This window comes from Lemur catta, chromosome X (assembly GCF_020740605.2).
Source record: "Lemur catta isolate mLemCat1 chromosome X, mLemCat1.pri, whole genome shotgun sequence".
Classification (NCBI taxonomy): domain Eukaryota; kingdom Metazoa; phylum Chordata; class Mammalia; order Primates; family Lemuridae; genus Lemur; species Lemur catta.
The window spans coordinates 59,505,654-59,526,545 of record NC_059155.1 but is presented as its reverse complement, the minus strand read 5'-3'; the positions used below and the strand labels follow the sequence as shown (position 1 = coordinate 59,526,545).

Below are 20,892 nucleotides of genomic sequence, written 5' to 3'. Positions count from 1 at the left end.
TTATTTATAATAACCAAAAGGTGGAAACAACCCAAATGTCCATCAACTGACAAAGGGATTAACAAAAGTGGTATATCCATACAGTAGAATATTATTTGGCCATAAAAAGAAATGACATACTGACCCATGCTACAACATGGATGAGCCTTGAAAACATTCTGCTGAGTGAAAGAAGCCAGATACTAAGACCACATATTATATGACTCCATTCACATGAAATGTCTAGAACAGAAAAGTCTACAGAGACAGAAAGTAGATCAGTGGTTGCTTAGGATTGGGGGAGACAAGAAGGGATGGGGAGAGGGGAATGATAGAAATGTTATAAAATTGATTTTGCTACTCAGATTGTCCCAGATTTGGCCAGAGGAGAGAACTACTTCAAGCTGGCTCCTGTGTCCTTTGAATATGTCCCCATTTCCTGAGCACTTTCTTACTTTCCAACACTAGTTCTCCCAGGATGATTTTGTACTTTCTCTATCTTAGCCCTGGAGTCAGCCATTTCTCCACAAAGCTCTAGTTCCTATGAATGAGAAATGGTATTTATAAATCAAGGTATGCTCATTGTGCCTGGCACATCATTGTCCTCTCAGCAGTCAGAGCTAGTAATATTTCTCCTTACAATAAATGCCAACCAATAAATGTAGGAGGAATGATGGAATTAGAAAGACACCATCAGGGAAACAGGAGAGTAATTCATTGTTACAGGCAAGAATCATTGATGGATGCTGAAGTCAATGGACCAAAGTATGAGAAATAGGATATTTACATAGTTTCAAAATATCTCCCCACAAAATACTTATTAATTACAAAGAAAAAGAGAGTAATTTTGGAGATACCTGACAAACAGCACTTTCACCAGGTGATCAAAGTTAATATTATCAATAACAGGACTAATTGGTACGGAATGCCTTCTGGCATGAAGCACTGAGAACACGTCATCACTTCTGTGATCATCCTTTCAAAAATGAATAATCTGAATGTAATTGTTTGCTGTTAACAAACAAACCCAAATCGAAGGACAGTCTTCAAAACTGTCTGTGTAATGAAAGTCAAGGGAAGACTGAGTAACAACTAAAGAGACACAACACACAACACATGACCCTGCGTGGGATCCTGGATTGGGGCAGCAGGGGTTGGAGACAGAATGTTGTAAAGGACATTACTGTGACAACTGGGAAGACTGCGTATTATATATTGTATATTAAATAATTCAATAATACACACTGTATATTAGACAGTGTCATGTCAATGTTAAATTTCTTGATTTTGATAACTGTACTATAGTTACATAAGAGAATATCCTTACTCTTAAAATACACACATTATTTAGGGGCAAAGGGGAATTATGTCTGCAAATTACTCTCAAAAGGTTCAGAAAATAAAATAGCAAATATCTGTATACACACATGCATACACACATTAAGAAGAGAATGAAAGCAAATGTGGCAAATAATTGGCAATTCTGGATGAAGGGCATATACAGTCTCTGTACTATTCTTGCAATTTCTCTTTAATTTTGAAATTACAAGCATACCTTGTTTTGTTGAACTTTGCAGATATTGCCTTTTTCACAAATTGAAGGTTGTGGTAACCCTGCATTAAGCAAGTCTATCGGCACCATTTTTCCAACAGCACATGCTTACTTCTTGTCTGTGGCAGTATTTTTTAGCAATAAAAAGTGTTTTTCTTTTTTTTTTTTTTTTTTGAGACAGAGTGTCACTCTGTTGCCCGGGCTAGAGTGAGTGCCATGGCCTCAGCCTAGCTCACAGCAACCTCAAACTCCTGGGCTTAAGCGATCCTCCTGCCTCAGCCTCCCGAGTAGCTGGGACCACAGGCATGCGCCACCATGCCTGGCTAATTTTTTGTATATATATTTTTAGTTGTCCAGATAATTTATTTCTATTTTTAGTAGAGACGGGGTCTCACTCAGGCTGGTCTCGAACTCCTGACTTCGAGCAATCCACCCGCCTCGGCCTCCCAGAGTGCTAGGATTACAGGCGTGAGCCACCGCGCCCGGCCTAAAGTGTTTTTCAATTAAAGTATGCACATTGCTTCTTTAGATATAATGCTATTGCACACTTAGTAGACTACAGTATAGTGTAAACCTAACTTTCATATGCATTGGGAAACCAAAAATTTTGTATGACTCGCCTTATTGCAGTATTCGCTTTATTGCGGTGGTCTGGAACCAAACCCGCAGTATCTCCAAAGTCTGCCTGTACTGCAAAACAAAAAGTTTCAAAAGAACCAAAGCTTTAAAACTCTCAGTAGAAAATATAGGTGAATATTTGTTTAGACCTTGGGGCTGGTGAGGATTTCCTAAACAAGACAGAAAATGTACCAAGTAGCAAAGAAAAGCTCTAACGATTCTCCATAAAGAAGTGAGGAACCTTTATTCATCCAAAAGCCTTTTGGTGTTTTGGGGCCCTGGGGGCCTCCCCTTGTCAGTGAGTATTCGGTGCACGGAGCAAACAGGGAACTCCCACAGGCCCTTCCCTGGCCTTCTGCACCCACCTTCTCTACCCACCAGCTCCCAGGGCAACATACCTGCCTGCCCCCTTCATCACCCAAGGGAGAGCCTTGGGGCTCAGTGCTGGAGGCAGCTCTCCTGGCTGCACTGTTCTACTGAGCTTTGCTGACATGGGTGGCACAGGGGAAGAGTCTCAGGGAGCGGAGGAGTGGCTATTTACCAGCCAGTATGGGCATATTAACATCTGCAGGTTCCTCCCTGGCTGGGGGTGCCCAGGGAATGTAACATCCTCAGCTGTAGAGGGACTGGCTGAACAGCCCAGAGCTCTGCTCCAGTCCCCCCAAGAAACAGGATGGCCTTCAACCTTCAGTGGTTTAGCCCTGGCCATTGAGTTGCCCTGAGTTATAAAATCCAGGGCAAGCTGATTTCTGGGGTCCCCCAGCGGCGGTGAAAGTGGGGTACACACAGACAAGACTCCATGCACCCTGAGAAGCTTTCCTGAGCCTGGAGGGACCAGTTAGCAATGAATCCTAGGCTTCTGTTGTCCCTTGCTGCCCATCTGTAACAAATCTGCTCCACGGAATTTGTGTACGTGGGTGTTCTGTCTCAGGGGGCAAGTTTGTAGACAGTGTGCTGCTCCCTCTGGCTGGTCCTTACCCATCTGGCTATACCCATTTCCCAGGACTGTTCTCTGTGCCCCTGCAACTGCTCCTCCCTCTCTCTAGTCCCCTCCTCCCAGCTATTTTCTGCTTCCCCAGACTTCTCCCGGCTCCCTCCCTCGGCTGGTCCTTGTTCGCTCTGAGTGTTCCCCATCTGACCATTTTTTTTTTTTTTTTGAGACAGAGTGTCTCTTTGTTGCCCTGGCTAGAGTGAGTGCCATGGCGTCTGCCTAGCTCACAGCAACCTCAAACTCCTGGGCTCAAGCAATCCTCCTGCCTCAGCCTCCCCAGTAGCTGGGACTACAGGCATGTGCCACCATGCCCGGCTAATTTTTTCTATATATATTTTAGTTGGCCAGATCATTTCTTTCTATTTTTAGTAGAGACAGGGTCTCACTCTTGCTCAGGCTGGTCTCGAACTCTGACCTCAAGCGATCCTCTTGCCTCGGCCTCCCAGAGTGCTAGGATTACAGGCGTGAGCCACTGTGCCCGGCCTCCCATCTGACCATTTCTTGTTCGCTCTGACACTTCCTTGGTCCATCTGTTTACCATTTCCTCGAAGTGTCTCCCGTTCTCTTATTACTTGCTTCCTTTGACAGCACCTGGGTCCCTCTAACTGTTCATGCCTCCTGTTTCCTGTCCTGTGTTCCCTTAGACAGTTGTCCTTCCAACTGATCCCTGTTCTGTGGCATCATTCTTCTGATTGTGCCCTAGTGCGCCCGACTGTTCCCTGGTCCCTGAGGGCCTTTCTTGTTCCTTTCAGCTGTTTCTGTCTGGTTCACATAGACAGACTGCTGTTGGATTCCTCTGACTGTTTTCTGATCTCCCAATTCTTCCCTGTGTCTGTGGACGGTTCCTTGAATACATTTAATTAATATGCTCTCCCACGTTGCTCATGTATCTAGTCCACAGCCCATACTTTGAGTAGAGCCAGTCCAGCTGGCTCCTTAGCCCATGCTCTTACCCACTAACGTACACTACTTCCGTGTGCTCTATGCCATGTCTGGATTCTGTACTTCCATCTCTCCATTACTGATATTATGTCTATTGGCTGGTTCCTGTGGTGGTTTCCTGGGTAGGGTGACCAACCATCCCAGTTTTCCCAGGGATTTCCCTGTTTTAGCACTGAAAGTCCCATGTCCCCTCAGTCACAGACAAACCAGGATGGTTGGTCACCCTATTCCTGAGAACTCTGGCCTTGGTCTCTCTCTGGCTTCTTCAAGTGTGCCTTAACCCCGCTGACTGCTGCATGTGACCTCTGGCTAACTCTTGGCAGTAATTTATACTGTTCCTTCTGGCTCTTCTTTAGTCCCTCTAGCTGGTCTCTAACCCATTAGGCTGCTACCCTACACCAGGTACACATTTAATGCTCACCTGGCCTATTCCCTAGTTCCTCCTCTCGTTATTTCCTGGGACCTCTGGTTGCCACTTTGCCCTATGCATGTTTTTGCTGCTGCCTCCAGCTGCTCCCCAACCTCAGTGGCTGTTCCTTGCTGCATGTATTCCCTGGCACCCCAGGCCACTCCTCAGCCTTAGAGGCTCTTCTCTCACCTTTCCACCTGCTCCACGGGTTCTGTTCCCCCACCCCCATTCCTCTGCTCGTTCTACAGCCTCAGCAATTGTCTCCTGGTCCCTCTGGCTGCTACCCATTCGCAGGGTCATATTTCCCATGTCTTGTTCCCTGGTACTTCTGCCTTTTCCCTGTAACCCTCAAATTCTGCTCTAAACCAAGGAACTGCCGCCCCCCCCCCCAGGTCCTGGGGAAGTTGCTTGTCCCTCAGGCTTATCCTCAGCTCCTTGAACGTTTTTGCTTGTTCCATTTCATCTGATTCTTCTGCTTCCTCAGCCCTCTGATGTTCCCTGCTCTGTCTGGTGGCTATCTAGTTCCTCTATTTCCTAGTCCCTCCTCCTATTTCCTGATCCTTCAGACTGTTCTTTAACCCTCTGGCTCTTCCCTGCTCCCTAATAATCACTTCTCTAGCCTCAACGACTGTTTCTTGGGCTCTGGGTGCTACCCAGCGTCTCATGTTTCCCGTGTCCTCTGTTTGTCCCATTGTGCCTCCACCTGTTCCCTGGACCCCTTGGCTACTCTCCATCCCCAGTACATGCACCATGGCCCCTGCAGCCTCTCCCTATTCCTCATTCCCCCGTGCTTGCCCGCAGCCCTCTTTCTCTCACTGACCCCTCTGCTTGTTCTCCAGCTTCAGCCACTGTTGCTTGCTCCAGCTGGCTGCTCCCCAACCCCAGGGACATTTTTATCGGTTCCTTGGTATCTCTGCCTATACCCTGTTCCCTGCTATCTAATGGGAAAAAAAGAACCTAGAAAATAAATAAGTGAATAACTAATATTCCTCAGGGTGTTGGTCACTCCCATCTCTTCTTGAGAAGGGCCAGAGATCCGTGGTTTGGGAGGAAGAGATGAATTGGAGAAATGTGCCTTAGGGAGCCCAGAATCACTCATCTAGAAATCCCCACGTTGTGGCTGAACAAGAGGCCATCTGCAGGACTGAGGAGGACCAGTGTTCTGAGTCCGTGACTATTACGACTAAGCAGAACTTAGATGAGGTGGAAATGTACTGCTGTTGAGCACTGATTCATTTACCATTTAATGCTCCTATACCTTTGACTCAAAATATAATTTCGATGACTTGGGCAAAAAGATTTAAATGTAGGAATGTAGGAATTCTATCATAGCATTGTTAATCATGATAGAAAACCTGAAACACCCTAAATGCATATTAATAGTGGACTGGGTGTAGGAGATGGGGAGATGTTGGTCAAAGCATACACAGTTTTTGTTAGACAAAAATAAAAACTTTTTCAGATCTATCGCACAGCATGGTGACTATAGTTAATAACAATTTAACGTATATTTCAAAATTGCCAAGAGAGATTTTAGATGTTCACACCACCAAAAAAAGAAGTGAGGAGACGGTTATGTTAATTATCTTGATTTAAGCATTCTATAACATATATATAAATATTACATTGTATCCCATAAATGTATATAATTATTTGGCGATTAAAAATAAAATTTTTAAGAAGTAGACTGGCTAAATGGACATCATACGTGTATGAAGAAAAATATTTACTGCCTAGAAAATTGTTACCCTGATGAGTTAAAAAGGAGATAACTAAATAGTATGATTCTATTTCAAAACTGCAGCTATATACATGTATGCATATGGCGTGCACGCACACTCATAGCGCCACATGTATACCCATACACCTGTACACATGCACACACAAAAGAAAAAGGAAATATAGCTAAATGTTAACAATGGTTAACTTTGGGTAATGCTGGAATTACAAGTAATTTTTTATTCCCTTCTATTTGCTAACCTGTACTTTCTAATATTTATTATAAAGTGATGAAATGATAAAAAACAAAATAATATTTAAAAGTTTAATATTATCTAATGGCCACATGACCCCAAGCCCCTGTGACAAGGAGGCCTTCCCAGGGCTGACAGCATCCACAGGCAGGTCTGAAAGGAGACGGCTGTCGCACAGGGTCTGGCTCACTCATCATCTTCGTCTGCTTACACAATCTCAAAGGAGACTCTGAGCGGGAAACTTGGTCCCGGCTGTGGTGCGGTGAGGGTAGAGGACACGACACAGTCAGGGGACTTGACTCTGGTCTAGGGTCCTCACTGCAAACCTGAGAGGCCTGCGTGAGTCACTTGCCTTCTTAGGCCATTTTATTCATCTTTGAAAGGAGGAGGAAGAGCTAGAAGGGCCCTACAGACTGTGGTCACCTTACTACCCTGCCAGTCTCTAAGTTGCAAAGAAGGATTTTTCTGCACCTAAATCAGGATAGAGGGGAAATCAGCAGACCCCAGAGATGGTTGGGGGGGCAGGTGGAGGGGTGGAATCAGCCTCTGTAAAGAGCCCATGCAGAGTGAAGGGCCCCTGCTGGGGTGGGGGGAGTGGCTCCCACCCAGACCTCACCCTCAGACACCCTGCAGGGAGCTGCCTCTCTCTCCCCTAGGCGTGGGCTGGACCCTCCACATCCCCCTCCTCCATCAGCCACGTCACATTTTCTGCTGAAACCCACAGGGCTCTGGATGTGGTGACATCAGCCATGTGGTGCTCACTCTCAGTGGAGAATCCTGATCTGTTTCTGGGGCAGCAAGTCCGGAATCTGCCATTTCCTGTGACTTACCTGTCCCTGCACTGAGGCCCTGGGGACAGGTCAGGGGTATCTCCTCACTGAATGAATTCCTGCCCCTGGGGTCCTCTCTGTCCTCACCTCACATGAGCTGCCGTGTCCCTCTGCAGCCAGGGCTGAGGACCACGGGGGAGCGTCCCCATTAGCTGCCATGTTCACACTGGGCCTCAGGCCTCAGGCTGTCCTGCTGACAGCTCCACTCGTCCCAGGAGCTTGAAGCTGGGCTGGCATCTGTGGACTCAACCAGAGTTGCTGGGGTGAAGCAAGCTGGGGTCAGAAGGAAGATCTTGCAGTTCCCACTAAGGGGTCTGGCCCCCGGACTCTGCAGAGGCTCCAAGAAACCCTGGAAAGACAGCATCCACAAGGTTAGTCACTCCACATTCACCCGCAAACGCTTCCTGGGGGTGCCAAGGGGCAGCTCGCTGTGCTGGATGTTGTGGAAGAGAAAAGTTCAGCAAAACCAATGCCAAGTATTAATATGGAATATGGGGAAAATTCACGAGATTTGCTGCAAAGTGAATGAGGGTTTGAATTCCAGCTCTTCTATATTCCAGCTGGAATCTGGGGAAGTCACTTTTGGCTCTTTCTTCATCTTCAAACAGGATGAAAACACCTATCTCATAGGTTTGTTAAAGTTAAATGAAATGATACTTCTAAAGCACTCATAACTGCCTGGCACCTGGGGCACACTCAACTAATATTAAATATTGCTATTACTATAATACAAGGTACAAGGTATGCTTTATTAGGTACTTCATTTAGTTCTCACAGTCATCCTGTGAACTAGAAATTACTATCATTATTGTTGTTCCCATTTACCATCAGATAGGGCTGTTCAGAAATACTGAAAAATTTGTCCCCCAATCACTCAGATTAGAAAGAATGACAGGGCTTCAAATCCAGGTATACCTGGCTCCAAAGCACATTTTCTTTACTACTGAGCCTTATGCAATTCTATACATGGCAGAAACACAATAAACATTATTTATGTTTCCCGCTTCCTTCAAAGTGCTCTGGCGGAGGGGTAACTGTGTCCAAAGTCAGAAACTGAGCTTCTGTGTAATTCAGTATACACTCTGGGCAACTTATAGGGCCCGCTCTCTTCTGTCAAAGGTGAAAACATAAACTCACCTCTCCCCTGCAATTCCCATCTGGGTCCTGAAAACCAGCAGATCTGCATAGGCTCCTAAATCATTAGCCCACACTGCTTGACAAAAACTGTGTCCCACGTGTTGTCATGACTGGTTTCCACAGGCTCCTCAAACAATCACAACACAGGCAACACACCTTCAACAGAGTCAGTGACCCACATAAATCCCTCAGTAACAGACCTTCCAGCCTATCACATTCCAGTTCACATAGTCCTGCAATCACCAGTGTCCACAGGCCCCAATCCATGATTCCTACAGGACCCCAAAAACTGATTCCCAAAGACTTGTAATCCTTTGAGAATTCCAGGCTTGCAATCAATCATTCACCACCTCAGTGCCCCCCCAATCAATAAACTCTCATGGACCGAATCAATGACCTCAGAAACTTACATCTCCAACTCAGATAAAACCTCAAGAATTTCTACAGAGGTCCCAGTCACTTACCCACATATATTTCCAATTATTTCTCTTCAAGGATTCCTCAAAATTGTCACTTACTGCCCCCAAATGAATGACACCTATAGGCCCTGGATTATCTAATCCTATTGGACCTTAACTCATTGATCCTTCTCCACAGAAATTCCCCTAATCCTTGACTCCCAGAGGAATCCAGTTCCCAGAGGAATTGGTTTGGCATTGAATTTAAAGGATAACAAGAAAACCCAAAAATCTTCCAGGCACAAACAACACATTATTTACAAAGGACTGAGATCCAAGAATCTTAAACCTACCCTAGCTAGATATTATTCTTCTGTCAGAGCAAAAGAAAGAAAATTTTAGACATAAAAGCATTTATACCACAAAATGCCAATATTCCAGTCTCAGGAGAACACTCAAGGGAATAGTCTAAACAATTATAAACGGAATCGAATTACTAACAGAAACATCAAAATAGAAAGCAGTTTTGAGATATGATTCTTACAGCAACTGATATAATTATATCCAAATAAAGAAAAATAATGTAATTTTCCATTTGGAGTAAATGAAGCTATAAATTGGAAATTTTAAAATATTCTGGGAAAAATTACTAAGCAAAATGAGAAGAGGGCAAACTATGCATCTCTATGGGCAGATATTGGTACAATATTATTTGGATCTAGTAATGTAGAAAATATAAATGATCATATTTGTAAGGAAGGTAAAGGCAATTACTACCAGAAATAGATAAAAATAATCAAAATTCTGCCGGGCGAGGAGGCTCATGCCTATAATCCTAGCACTTTGGGAAGCCAAGGCAGGAGGATCACTTGAGGCTAGGAGTTCAAGACCAGCCAGAGCAACATGGCAAGACTTCATCTCTACTAAAAAAAGGAAAAAAATGGAAAAATTACTGGGCATGGTGGTGTGTACCTTTAGTCCCAGCTACTTGAGAGGCTGAGGCAGGAGGATCACTTGAGCCCAGGAGTTTGAGGTTGAAGTGAGCTGTGTTGATGCCACTGCACTCTAGCCTGGGCAACAGAGCAAGACTCTATCTCCAAAAAAACATAATATTAGGCATAAAATCAAGTATATTATAACACAACAAAATTGAGTGAGCTGGATTATGCTATAAAAGATAAAAACTATGGGACTGGGTTAGAAAAAATATATAGTTGCCTCACATCTAAAACAAAAAGATAAAGATGTGAAATAAAGCACTAGGCAGAAATACACCATATTATTTATCATTCTATCCTTCATGGTTATGTATCATTAGGAAATCTTTCAGGGTCATAAAGATGTTTAACGTAAAACTTTTATTGTTTTAGCTTTCAGATTTAGATCTACAGCCCATCTGGGAAGGATTTTGGTCTGTGGTATGTGTTAGGGTCAAGATTCCTTCCTTCCATGTGGAAATAAGATGATCCAGCACCACTTATTGAAAAGCCTACCCTTTCTCCACTGCTCTGCAGGTCTCATGTCATCCAGGCTGGAGTGTGGTGGCAGGGTCATGGCTCACCGCATAGCTTACTGCAACCTTGAACACCTGGATCCTCCCTCCTGAGCCTCCTGAGTAGCTGGGACTACAGGCACGTACCATGATGCCTGGCTAATTTTTTTATTTGTTGTAGAGACGGGGTCCTGCTATTTGCCCAGGCTGGTCTCAAACTCCTAGCCTCAAGCTCTTTGGCCTCCCAAAGTACTAGGATTACAGGTGTGAGCCACCATGCCCAGTCTACACTTTCTTAATCAATGTGCTTCATATTAAGTTCTGATATCTGGTAGCGTAAAAGATTGTTAAACTACATTACAGTTAAGGATTTCTGTTCATGCCCACCCGGGAATGCCAAAAAAGTAAACAAAACAAAACAAAACAAAATATTAAGGACTTCTGTTCATCAGTGGGAGAAGATAACTGCAATACATGTATCTGGCAAACAATTAAAGTCCCAAGTATATCAAGAATTTATAGAAATTAATAAGAGCAATAGAAAAAAGAACAAAAGGAATAAGCACTTCAAAGAAAATATCCAAATGGCAAATAAACATATGAAAAGATGCTCAGTCACATTAGTTAGCAAGTAAATAGAAATTAAACTACAATAAGACAATCCTCCATATCTACCAGAAATGGCTAAAATGAAAAAGTTGGGAAATAACCAAGAGCTGGCAAGGATGTGGAGTAACTAAAACTCATAAATTGCTTGTTAGGAGCATAAAATAGTACAGACACTTTGGAAAACTGTTTGGTAGTATCTATTAATGCTGAACACATGCAATATCCTATGACCCATCTATTCCACTCCTAGGTATATACCCAAGAGAAATGAGAATATATGTTTACCAGAAGACGAATATAATAATGTTCATAGCAGCTTTATTCAAAACTGGAAATTATGTCAACGTTCATCAACATTAGAATGGATAAACAAGTTGTGCTATATTTACACAAGGAAATACTATACAATAAAAAGAAAGAATAAATTGCTAGATTCAACATGCATGAGTCTCATCTCATGAAAATTATGTTAAGTCAAAGAAGCCAGGCCCAAAAGACCAATGAAGCAATGTTGTATAATTACATTTATATAAATTTCAAAAACATGGGTTTCTTGAGAGCAAGTAATGGATATTTCTTCATCTAGGTGGTGGCTATGCAGGTTTGTTCAGTCTGCTAAAAAACCACCAAGCTAAATATAAACAATGTATGTACTTTTCTGTATTATGTTATATTTCAATAAGGATTTAAAAACTATACAATATACCAGGCAAATGTAAGAAAAATGAAAGCAGGTCTGAAAATATAATTATCAAGGTGGAAATTAAGGTCCAAAGCATGCAACAGATTAGCAAAAAAGGGGAGCCTCTTTTAATAATAAAATATACAATAAAGTAGTACTAACTGGCATAAACCTTTATGGTCATTAAACACATGCAAATAAAGCCAGCATGAATGCATGGAACCACACGAAGTCTTAGCAATCATAATTATTTTTGTATTATATTTAACAAGCATTGGTATTAAGGTTATGCCAGAATTTAAAAGCAATTCAGGAGATTTCTATCTTTTTATGTACTAAAATGGCATAGATATTATCTTCTTTAAAGTTCAGCTATAAGGCCGGGCGCGGTGGCTCACGCCTGTAATCCTAGCTCTGGGAGGCCGAGGCGGGTGGATCGCTCGAGGTCAGGAGTTCGAGACCAGCCTGAGCAAGAGTGAGACCCCGTCTCTACTAAAAATAGAAAGAAATTATCTGGCCAACTAAAAATATATATACAAAAAAATTAGCCGGGCATGGTGGCTCATGCCTGTAGTCCCAGCTACTCGGGAGGCTGAGGCAGTAGGATCGCTTAAGCCCAGGAGTCTGAGGTTGCTGTGAGCTAGGCTGATGCCAGGGCACTCACTCTAGCCTGGGCAACAAAGTGAGACTCTGTCTCAAAAAAAATAAAAATAAATAAAGTTCAGCTATAAACACATCTAGAACTAGTGCCTTTTTAAAATGGCAAATTTGAACTATTTTCTTTCCCTGAGTTTTGGTCTTTACCAAATGCTGGAGAGGATGCAGAGAAACCAGATCTCTTATACATTGCCAGTGGGAATGTAAAGTGGTATAGCCACTCTGGAAAATAGTTTGGCAACTACTTTAAAAACCAAAATAGTTATCACATGACCCAGCAATTGCACTTTTGGGCATTCATCCCAGAGAAATTAAATCTTATGTATATACAAAAACCTGTACAAGATTATTCACTGCAGCTTCATTTCTAATAGTCCAAAACTGGAAACAAGCAAATTGGCCCCCAACGGTTAAACAAACTATAGTGCATCTGTAATATGGAATACTACTCAGCAATAAAAAGAAATGAACTATTGTTACTGGCAATAATTAGGATGGTTTTCAAGGACATTATGCTGAGTTAAAAAAAACAATCTCAAAGGTCACAAACTGTATGGTTCCATTTATATAACACTCTCAAAATGACAAAATGATAGAGGTGGGGAAAAATGACTGCTTGCCAGGGGTTAGGGATGGTGGTGGGGGTAAAGATTACAAAGGGGTAATAGTTCTGTATATTGATTGTGGTGGTCATTACATGAATCTACACACATGATAAAATGACACAGAACTATGCATATACCTTTTACCAATGTCAAATTCCAAACTTTTATATTGTATTATGATTTTATAAGATATAACCATTGGGGAAAACTGGGTGAGGGTAGATAGGACCTCTCTGTACTATGCTTGCAACTTCTTATAATTTGTTTGCAACTTCCTGTGAATCTATAATTATTTCAAAATAAAAGTTTAAGAAAATCGTAATTATACCAGGAAATTTTATTGTATCTCTTCTATAATATGATGGATCAAGTAGATAAAAAAACAAGATTTGAAAAAATATAATGAACAAGCTAGATTTAAGACACATAATTTTACTATGCCCAATGAATATACTATGGCATAGTTGACAAAATTTTTTTCAAATTGTGTAACTTGGACTCAAAGAAAAAATCTTGATACATTTTAAAAATTAGACTTTTGACAGGCTATCTCGACTATAATCCTGTAAAATCATAAATATATAATAAAAAGATAATCAAACTACCAAACCCAGTTTTCAACTAAGAAATATTCTCTAAACATGTCAGAATTAAAGATGGAATCTGATAACAAAATTATAGACTTCATGCCAAATTTTGAGACATTGCTAAAGCTATATTTAAAGAATATTTTAGTCTAAAAACTTTTTAATATTTAAAAAGGAAAGCTAAAGATAAATGAACTAAGTGTTCAACCTAGGAAATTAGAAAAAGACAACAAAATAATTATGAGAAACCCAATCGAGGTAAAAGGGAAAGGAAAAAATTACAAATATATACGTACACACTTATCACACACATGAACACAACTTTAGGAATGACAAAAGGAACTACTGTCACAGGTGTGGAAGTGATCAAAGTAAATTAATGAAGCATTATGTGCAGCTCCATGAAATTATAAAATCCCTAGCAAATATAAACTACCAAAATTAATCTCCCCAAAATAGAAATCTGTAAAGATCAATAATCAGAGAAAAGAAAATAGTTAAAATTTATCATTTTTGAAAGGCAACAATTCTAAATGTGTTTATAGCTGAATTTTAAAGAAGATAATGTCTATGCCATTTTAACACATAAAAAAATAGAAATCTCCTGAATTCCTTTAAAAACCTGGCTTAACCTTAATACCAACACTTGTTAAACATAGTATAAAACAAGAAAACTATAAGCAATTTTCTTACAGTGGCAAAAATTCTAAGTAAAATACTATTAACTCAAATCCAATCATGACCCATAACAAAAACTGCCCTTGACCAAACAGAATTCTTTCAGGAAGGCAAGGATAGATCCACATTACACATCAATATAATTCATTACAACAATTAAGGAGAATAACACCATAAGGCTATTAACATCAAAAAGGCATCTGACCAAAAAAAAAAAAGCCAGACACAACAGTTCACATCTGTAATCCCAGCACTTTGGGAGGCCCAGGTGGGAGGATCACTTGAGGCCAAGAGTTCCAGACCAGCCTGAGCAACAGGGTGACAACCTCCCCCCTCTCACTGTCTCTACAAAAAAAAGGCATCTGACACAATTCAGGAACCATTTCTAATAAAAATACAAATCATAATAGGAACATAGAAAAACTATAAGGATTAGACCATCAAGACACCCACAGAATGGGAGAAAATACATGCCAATCACATATTTGACAAGGGACTGTATCCAGAATATGTAAAGAACTCTTACAATTCAAAAATACAAAGACAAATAATCCAATTTAAAAATAGGCAAAGGATTTTGAATAGATATTTCTCCAAAGATGATGTAAAAATGGCCAATAAGTACAAGAAAAGATGCTCAACATCAGTAGTTCGTGGAGAAATGGAAATCAAAACTACAATGAGAGGCTGGGTGTGGTGGCTCACACCTGTAATCCTAGCACTTTGGGAGGCTGAGGGGGGAGGATCACTAGAGGTCAGGGGTTGGAGAATAGCTTGAACAAGAGGGAGACACTGTCTCTACAAAAAAATAGAAAAAATTAGCCAGGCATGGTGGCACACACCTGTAGTCCCAGCTACTCAGGAGGCTGAGGCAGGAGGATCACTTGATCCCAGGAGTCAGAGGCTGCAGTGAACTATGATGATGCCACTGTACCCTAGTCCGGGTAACAGAGTGAGGCCCTGTCTCAACAACAACAACAACAAAAAACACAATGAGATACCACTTCATACCTCCTAGGAAGGCTAGAATAAAAGAAGACAGATGATGTGTCAGTAAGGAAGTAACAAATTAGAACTCTTATATATTTCTGGGATATAAAGTGATGCAACCATTTTTGGAAAACAGTTTGGCAATTCTTCAAAATGTTACACATAGAGGTACCATGTGATCCAGTGAAAGATTTAAAAATATACCACTCTTGTGTATTGACCATTTTGAGTTAAAGGCCCTTGAAAAACAGCAGGTGCAAGGTCATACTGACCTTCTTTCTCTTTCTTAAAAGCAGGAGATAACATTCCCATGTGAAAGATTCCCTCCTTCTACTAGAAGGAAAGCAACATTCTTATCATCAAGGAAGGGAAGTAGAGACCAAGAGAATTCTGTACAACCCTTTTTAAAATAACTCTTATATTTTAGGCCTCCCTATCTAATTTAGTTGCTTTTTCACAACTTACTATTCTTTGTCTAATCCAATATATAAGCGATTAACTCTAACTATTCTTTGGGTCTTTATTTCTTTATGAAGGCTCCTGTGCCACATAAAACTTGTATTAAATACATTTTGTGTGATTTTCTATGTTGATCTGTCTTCTATCAATTTAATTGTCAGGCCCAGCCAAAAAGAAACTCTAAAGGAGAAGAAGTAAAATTCTGCCTCACTCCCTCACACCAGGAATTCCACTCCTGGCTATCCACCCAAGAGAAATGAAAACATATGTCCATAGAAGAACTCAGACACAAATGCTCATAGCAGCATTATTCATAATAGCTAAAAAGTAGAAACAACCCAAATGTACATCTACTGATGAATGGATAAATAAAATGTGGCATATCCATACAATGAAATGTTATTCAGTAATAAGAAGGAGTGAAGTACTTCTAAAATAGTTAAACTCAGAAACAGTAGAATGGTGGTTGCCAGGGGCTGAAAGGAGGGGGAAATGGGAAGTTGCTGTTCAATGGGTAGAAAGTTTCAGGAATACAAGATGAATAAGTTCTAGAGATTTGCTGTACATTGCGCCTATAATTAACAGTATTGTGTACTTAAAAATTTGTTAAGGGGGTAGATTTCATGTGAAGTATCCTTACCACAATAAAAATAATAATAAAATGAATGAAATCCTGATACATGCTATAACATGGATGAACCCTGAAAACATTATGTTAAATGAAGGAAGACAGTCATAAAAAAACCACATATTTTATAATTCCATTCATATAAAATGTTAAAAATAGACAAATCTATAGAGACAGGAGGTAAATTAGTGGTTGCCTGTGGTTAGAATAAGGGGTGGGAATGAGGAATGATTGCTAACGGGTACAGTGTTTCATTTTTGGGTGATGAAATACTCTAAAATTATACTGTGGTGATGGCTGCACAATTCTGAGAATATACTAAAAACCACTGAACCGTAATCCTTAAATGGGTAAATTTTATGGTAGGTGAATTATATCAATAAAGCTATTAGAAGAAAAAAAGATCGTGGCAAGCAGGATTTCAAACTCAGTATCTGGAAACAGGTAGGCTCAATAAATGTTGAATGGATGAATGAATAAATAAACAGCTTTCACTTTCAAATAAAACATGTCTAAGTTATATTCATTAATGTTAGCAAGAAGATAGCAATACCCTATATCAAGTATCACTCAACATTGTTCTGAAGGTTCTAGCTAATGTAATAGAAGATGAGGTGATCAGAATAATATCTAAAAGGAAGAGAGAATATCATTTTTAATTGGATGTAATATTATATCTAAGAAAAGTAAGAGGCTATAAAAAGCAACTAGAATTCATATGAGAATTTGATAATTGGATTGGATAAGCAATAAAATTAGAAAATCAATAGATTTCCCCTATGCAAACAGAAAAAAAAAAGCTATTCGCAATGATGACAAAAAGAAAGATAAAATATCTAAGAATGAACTTTAAAAAAAGCTCCTGGACCTATAAGAAGAATATTATCAAATATAATTTTTAATGGTTATTTTTGAAACTAGATAAAATGATTTTAACATTCATATGGAAGAATAAATGCTCAACAATATTAAAGAAAACCACAAAAAAGAACATTGAGGGAGACAAGCACTATTTGATATCAAAACTATTTCTAAAGTCAATAAAATTCTTTAAAAAGGAGTAGACACACATATCAGAAGAATACACAGAGTTCAGAAATAAAACAATATACATTTGGGGATTCATGTGACAACAGTGGCATTTAATTGAATTAGAAAAGGATATTCATTTAATGATTGGTGCTGGCAAACTGTCTACCCAAATTGAAAATACAAAATGACCTCATCTCTTACCACACATCAAAATAAATTCCAGTTGGATTAAAAATTAACTTTAAAAATTAAAACAAATATATTAAAATAAATTTAAGGCCAGGCATGGTAGCTCATGCCTGTAATCCTAGCACACTGAGAGGCCAAGTTGGGAGGATCTCTTGAGGCTGCAAGTTCAAGACCAGCTTGAGCAAGATAGTGAGACCACCCATCTCTACAAAAATTTAAAAATTAGCTGGGCGTGGTGGCATGCACCTATAGTCCCAGATGCTCAGGAGGCTGAGGCAAGAGCATAGCTTGAGCCTAGGTATTTGAGGTTGCAGTGAGCTATGATGAAGCCACTGCACTCTAGTCCAGGCAACAGAGTGAGACCTTGTCTCAAAAATAAATAAATAAATAAAATAAACTTAAGTCATATATTTGTTTAAGCATGAAATGGGGAGAACTCACCAGGCAAGACAAGAAACTCAGAATCTGTAAGGGAAAAAGACAAACATACCTAATTAGATGATTATATTTTCTAATTAAATGTGAAGACACTTTTCAAAAGTCAAGATATAGAGATAAAGGAAATAGAATTAAAATAAATGACAGGTTAATATTCACAAATTAGTATGAAAGACAAATCACCTAAAGAAAAAAAGAGCAAAGGATATGAAAAATTTTACAAATACATTTCAATGGCCAATAAATGTGAAAAGATGTTCAACGACTAGTTGTCAGGAAAATGCACATCAAGGCAAACTAGGTACCCTTGTGTTTGGCCCTCAGAATTGGGCAAACAAAAAAAGCAACATCCAGTGTGGGAAAAGATTTTAGAATGAGCCTTTTTATATATATGTTGTTGCTGGTGGGAGTTTCAATTTTATATAAGTTTTGGAAAATAATTTGGTGGTATGCATTGAACTTAAAAACATTATTCCTGCACCTAATTATCACTCAGATGACATTCTCTGACCACGATTTAGAAATCAATAACAAAAATGTCAACCTTTTGGGAAATCAAAATCTCATATCAAAATAACTCAGGAATTAGAAAATCACAACAGAAATTAGAAAACATTAGAAGTAAACCATAGTGGAAATGCTACATATCAAAACTTGTGACACGGTGCTAAAGTGTTCTTAGAGAAAAATTCATAACCTTAATGCTTACTATAAAAGAAAATGAATAGTAATAAGATAAGCATTCAGTTTAGGAATTTTAACATGAGAACAAAAGAAAACAAAAAAAAAAAAAAAGAAATAATGGCAGTCAAGGACAGAAACTAATAATAAAGAAAACAAAGATACAAGAGGACTGACAAAGTCAAAAGATTTTTGATACAATCTCATTTCAGATCTAAAGACCACCTATCACTGACCCCAAGAAGCTGCACATCTGATTCTACAGAACCCCCCCTCCCCACTAGTCTCAAATAAATGCATCACTCACCCCACAGAAACCTTGGCCACCCAACCAATAAAGCCCATCCCACACCTCACAGACCTGCCTCACTCACCCTGCAGACCCCCATCACTCACTCCACGGACTCCCCATGACTCATCCTAGAGACCCTGCATCACTCACCCACAGACCCCACAAAACTCACCCTACAGGCCCATCACCCATTCCACTCCAGGGTCCCCATCACTTTCCCCACGGACCCCATCACTCACCCTCAAACCTGTCACTCACTCTCCGCACCTCCCTGTAAGTGACCACAGAGAAGCTCCGTTACTCACCCTTCTGAGTACCATCACTGAGTACGAAATCCCTGTCATAACACCTCCATAACTATCTCTGTTTAGCTAGCCTGGCCCTAAATCCGCCTCAGTTAAACTCCCAGATCCCTAAGTCCTACAACTGTTTCAAAGGACCCCGGCGCGTCAGGACTTGATGTGCACATGCTCAGTGTCAACTTGGAAGCGGCCGCTCGCGCACGATTGTTCCCGGTGCACTTACACCGTGTCGGTGCGTGCGTGTGCGCGTGTGCCAGAGGGGAGGCGCGCTTTCCAATTTTCTTTAGTGACTTTGTCAGGCGGGGAACATGGCTGTCCCCTTGGGAGTGTCTCTACGGGAGCCGCCATCTTGGAAGAGGGTATATTTCTGCCGCGGAGTCCGCGGTCCCCTACTCGAGGTTCCCCTGTGGGACTTCCCAGTGGCCGAGGCACCGGCCCAAGGACTGTACTACCGAGCTTCCCCCCCCCTTCAGCCGAAGCCTCCAGGGGTCAGTCACCTCCGAGGCTCCGGCGGGCGGGGCGCTTGGCCTGCTCAGCTCTCAGGATGGCCCGGCCTCGGGCAGTCTCCCCAGGGAAGCCCCTGCTCCTTTAAACGTAGTTCGGCCCCTCTGCCTCCCGCAAGCCGACCCGCCCGCGCCCCCGCCGCGCTCCTGGGTGGGACGCAGCGACCCTCTCCCGCGGTGGCCCGGACCCGGCGCCCGCGCCGTTCCGAGCCCACCCGGCGGCCCCTCTGTCGAAAGCTCCGACCTGGGCCACGGCAAGGACCGGTCGGCTGGGGGGAAACACCGGGCGTCTCAGCTGTCACTGAACCTGTGCAGTCGCCGCCGGGGGAGTCGCGCACGTGTGACTTAGGGCAGGAAGCGGAAGTCGCCGGCGGCGAGAGTTTAACCTCTGTGAGCCCCGGGGGTTGAGGTGATTCCGCGCTAGGGACCGTGGGTCTGTGCAGGAGTCATGGGTGTGTGTGTGTGTGTGATCAGTGGTGGGGCATCTTGGCTCGTTTTCAAAACCCAGTCATTAGCCTTTCTGATTTTCATGTATAAGTATTAAGGCTAAAGTTTTCTTCTAAAGATCCAAGTTTTAATTTGTTGTATTAATTTAGATTTGTCTGGTTTTCAGTAGTTCGGTTTCAAGTGCTAATTTGTAACTTTTTCCTCCTCTTTGACCCTGAAATTATTGAGAAGTTCGTGGTCGAACTTACAAAAATCCTCCGAGACTGAAAAGGTAGGGAGCGGAGTGGGTGTTTTATTCCTGCCGTTGTGCCAGGGAGAACGCGAATGTGGGGAAGGAGCGGAGTTTTATTCTAGGGGAGGGAAACAAAGGCGGCCGAGTGCCAGCTTCGCGTTCGGTGGGCTTTGGTCAGCAGGGGTGGGAATGCTGCCCAAAGGAGCTGTACATGATTTGACCCACTTCAGTCCGTTGCGTCCTACTCTAGGAACCGATGACTCAAAGAAGAAATTCAGAGGGCGTGCAGAAAATGTTACGATTCCTGACACTACATTTCCTTTCCCTAAATGAACAAAAAGTTAATCCTTATGTCAGGGATTTTCACCTAAATTGCATTGTGGCCTAAGAATGTTGTTTGAGTAATGTAGAGTCTGAAATTTGATGAAACTTGCCTTAAGGCTCAAGTACCAAATTCCTTCCCCAAAAAGACTGTAACGTTTCCCAGTGCCGCCAGCAAAATGAGTTCACTAAGGCAAATCCCCCTCCAGCACTGGATGTTGATACTCTAACTTTTGCCT

General features: G+C 41.4%; 1 protein-coding gene and 1 long non-coding RNA gene across 6 annotated transcripts in view; one reads left to right on the top strand and one right to left on the bottom strand.

Moving 5' to 3' along the window:
- The window catches only part of ZNF41 (zinc finger protein 41), a 35,644-nt gene extending 15,607 nt beyond the window's left edge, over nt 1-20,037 (bottom strand). Inside the window, exons 1-3 of one of the 5 annotated variants that reach the window (XM_045538495.1) lie at nt 19,898-20,037; nt 17,879-17,902; nt 7,382-7,643 (exon numbers count right to left, since the gene is read on the bottom strand). In XM_045538495.1, the coding sequence (XP_045394451.1) occupies nt 7,382-7,453 (72 nt within the window). In that variant the 5' untranslated portion in view covers nt 7,454-7,643; nt 17,879-17,902; nt 19,898-20,037. Of the gene's footprint in view, nt 1-7,381; nt 9,263-14,981; nt 15,022-17,878; nt 17,903-19,647; nt 19,865-19,897 lie in introns of those variants that run through there. The other 4 variants (XM_045538496.1, XM_045538498.1, XM_045538499.1 and 1 more) reach the window with 4 other exon arrangements.
- Nucleotides 20,038-20,068: 31 nt separating this feature from the next.
- Nucleotides 20,069-20,625, top strand: LOC123628639. Its single transcript, XR_006731712.1, has 3 exons — nt 20,069-20,086; nt 20,332-20,371; nt 20,583-20,625. It is a non-coding gene; the product is annotated as an uncharacterized LOC123628639 (long non-coding RNA).
- The last annotated feature ends 267 nt before the right edge of the window (nt 20,626-20,892 follow it).